Source organism: Aplysia californica, unplaced genomic scaffold (assembly GCF_000002075.1).
Source record: "Aplysia californica isolate F4 #8 unplaced genomic scaffold, AplCal3.0 scaffold00519, whole genome shotgun sequence".
Taxonomy (NCBI): domain Eukaryota; kingdom Metazoa; phylum Mollusca; class Gastropoda; order Aplysiida; family Aplysiidae; genus Aplysia; species Aplysia californica.
This window is the reverse complement of record NW_004797789.1, coordinates 271,968-274,414: the sequence shown is the minus strand read 5'-3', so window position 1 is coordinate 274,414 and position 2,447 is coordinate 271,968. Positions and strand designations below refer to the sequence as shown.

Below are 2,447 nucleotides of genomic sequence, written 5' to 3'. Positions count from 1 at the left end.
TCACACACACACACACGTACACACACACACACACACACACATGGTCATACATACATACACACACACAAAAATACAAAGACACACACAGACACACACACACACACACAAACACAAATAAACATGGGAAAAATTTTCCATACCATGTCAACATACCTTAATATAAACATTAGTCAAAATCAATGCATAAACCAACACTCAGTCAAAAGATAAGTGAGTAAGAAATACAGCATTTTACCTTTTACTTTTACGAAGAATATTCATTTAAAAAGTCAACCAATAAGTTTTATCCATTATTAATCCACAATTCTTCACAACCAATTTGCTCCATTACGGTATGTATTTGGCATTTCAAAGCTTTGACAACACAAAAATGTGACAACGACATCATGAAAAAAAAACTTACTCAACATAGAAGACCACGGTACCACTGCTTTTAGCATATTCGTAACAATGCTTGTCAAAAATTCCTGCAGAACATAGAGATGAAGTTATTCACATTTTAGTTCAGTTTTAGTATGTGTTCTACGGCACTTGCAACGAAATCAGGTCATATAAGTGCAGAAGATTAGAGGTGTTACAAGAGAGTAATAAACACAAAAAAGAAAGAGAGATAAGGATGATAGATGTTTGATAGGAAAGAAGAAACAAACCACACCACAACACCCGCCAATCACCCACACATTCACACTGTGCTTGTACAGCAAACAGTACATGTATTTCAGCAGAACTTCCACATACAGTAGGCTAACCATACGGACTATGGGAACCGCTGATGAAAGGTGAGGAAATTACACAGAAGTAAATTCAGTGAAAAAACCAACTAACTAATTCATTAACTGTATTTGTTACAAAAGAAAATCAAGTTAATTAACTCATTGAAGACGCACTGTTTCGGAGTACATACTTTCAAAATATAGAGGCATAGTTTCGTTTTTCGAGCAGATTTTTCCATTCTGTTTTCTTTGTCTAATGAGGCATGCAAAAATGTATGGATGCTATGAAATATGCAAATTGACGTATTAGGTTTGTGTACGATGGTTCGAAACGTGCTGCAACATCGCCTTTGGTCTGTTACTGATTGCTGGTCGGACACATGCGTCCGCTTCGTCCTTAAAGAGTTAAGAAGGAATTGTAAAAAAGTGAAAATTAAGCAAATTCTTGCTAGGAGGACAGAAAAAAGGGAAAGTGAAACAAGACGCCCGCTCATGTTCTCAGAGTTACGTACCACCAGATCCGAAAACGAAACCTCCGCCGTGGAAGTAGATGGTGGCCGGAGCTTTCTGTCTCGCAGGCAGCGGCCGGTAGATGACCACGTTGACTCCGGCCAGCTTGTCACGTTTTACCTTGGGGAAAACAACAACATTAATAATAATAATAAGTGTTTGAATAACTTGAAAGATAACAACAACACTAAAAGGAAGTTGTTGAAATAATTTCACAGATAACAACAACACTAAAAAATACGTTGTGTGATTCATAGGTAACAACACTAATAATAATATGTTGTTTGAATAACTTGACAGATAATAGCAACACAAATAATGAATTGTTCAATGAACTTCACATTTCCTAGACACCCTAGCCTGTGTTTCTCCTCAGCTGACTATAGGCCTACCCCTGAGACCCCCAGCTCCACCAGCTCCCACCCCACCCCCCCTTCCAACAATCCAAACACCCAGACAAGACATCATCCCTTCTGCTACTTTCCCCATCCCACCGCATCCCCACCCCCACCCCCGATTCTCACCTTACCCACCAATCCCCACATCACCACCCCTCATACCACATCCCTACCCCCTTTCACCATTCCCATACCCCCTCTCCCCATTCCCCCCGCCCCCTAATCTCCATACCCCACCTGTAAAAACTAAAAAAATCACGGTAGACCGTCAACTAAACCAGTTATCAGACGGGTCTGGTGGTAGACCATCAACTAAACCAGCAGCAAACAATCGACTCACATCCACATCTCCGTAAGAAGCAGACGACAAAGAGCCCTCGCCCAAGGGCATCTGGAAGGACCGGACATCCTCCGCAAAACTGCCATAGCCCAATATCTCCCGGAGTTTTACCTACAATAAATTAATGAAAATGGTCAAGAATCAAAAGCGTGATGGTTTGGTGTAGAGTACAGCAAATTGACAGGAAAAAGAGGCTAAAACAGCACCTGGACAAGGATGGCTGGTGCCTCTATAAATAAATTATCATTGACGGTCAAGGTCAAGTATAGCAAATTATGATACAATGAGATTTGTCTGCAAGCTGTGAAAATTTACTTAGGCTAGCCCAGAAAACAAAGTTTTACAGAAGAGGAGACATGATTACATTATGTCGGGGGGGGGTTTTCTTGCATTAGATTTTGAATGTCGACAAACTATTTCTAGAGCTCATGCAACCGATAATATAGTTTGAGAAACTGGATTTTCTTTTTTAATTAAAATTTTAGG

At 40.1% G+C, this 2,447-nt stretch overlaps 1 protein-coding gene across 1 annotated transcript in view; it reads right to left on the bottom strand.

Moving 5' to 3' along the window:
* Window positions 1-2,072, bottom strand: part of LOC101856207 (arylacetamide deacetylase) — a gene marked incomplete at its 5' end in the record, with an annotated part of 4,447 nt that extends 2,375 nt beyond the window's left edge. The window contains 3 exon segments of the mRNA XM_013086909.2: window positions 404-467; window positions 1,226-1,343; window positions 1,962-2,072. Of these exon segments, the coding sequence (XP_012942363.1) occupies window positions 404-467; window positions 1,226-1,343; window positions 1,962-2,072 (293 nt within the window).
* Window positions 2,073-2,447: the final 375 nt, after the last annotated feature.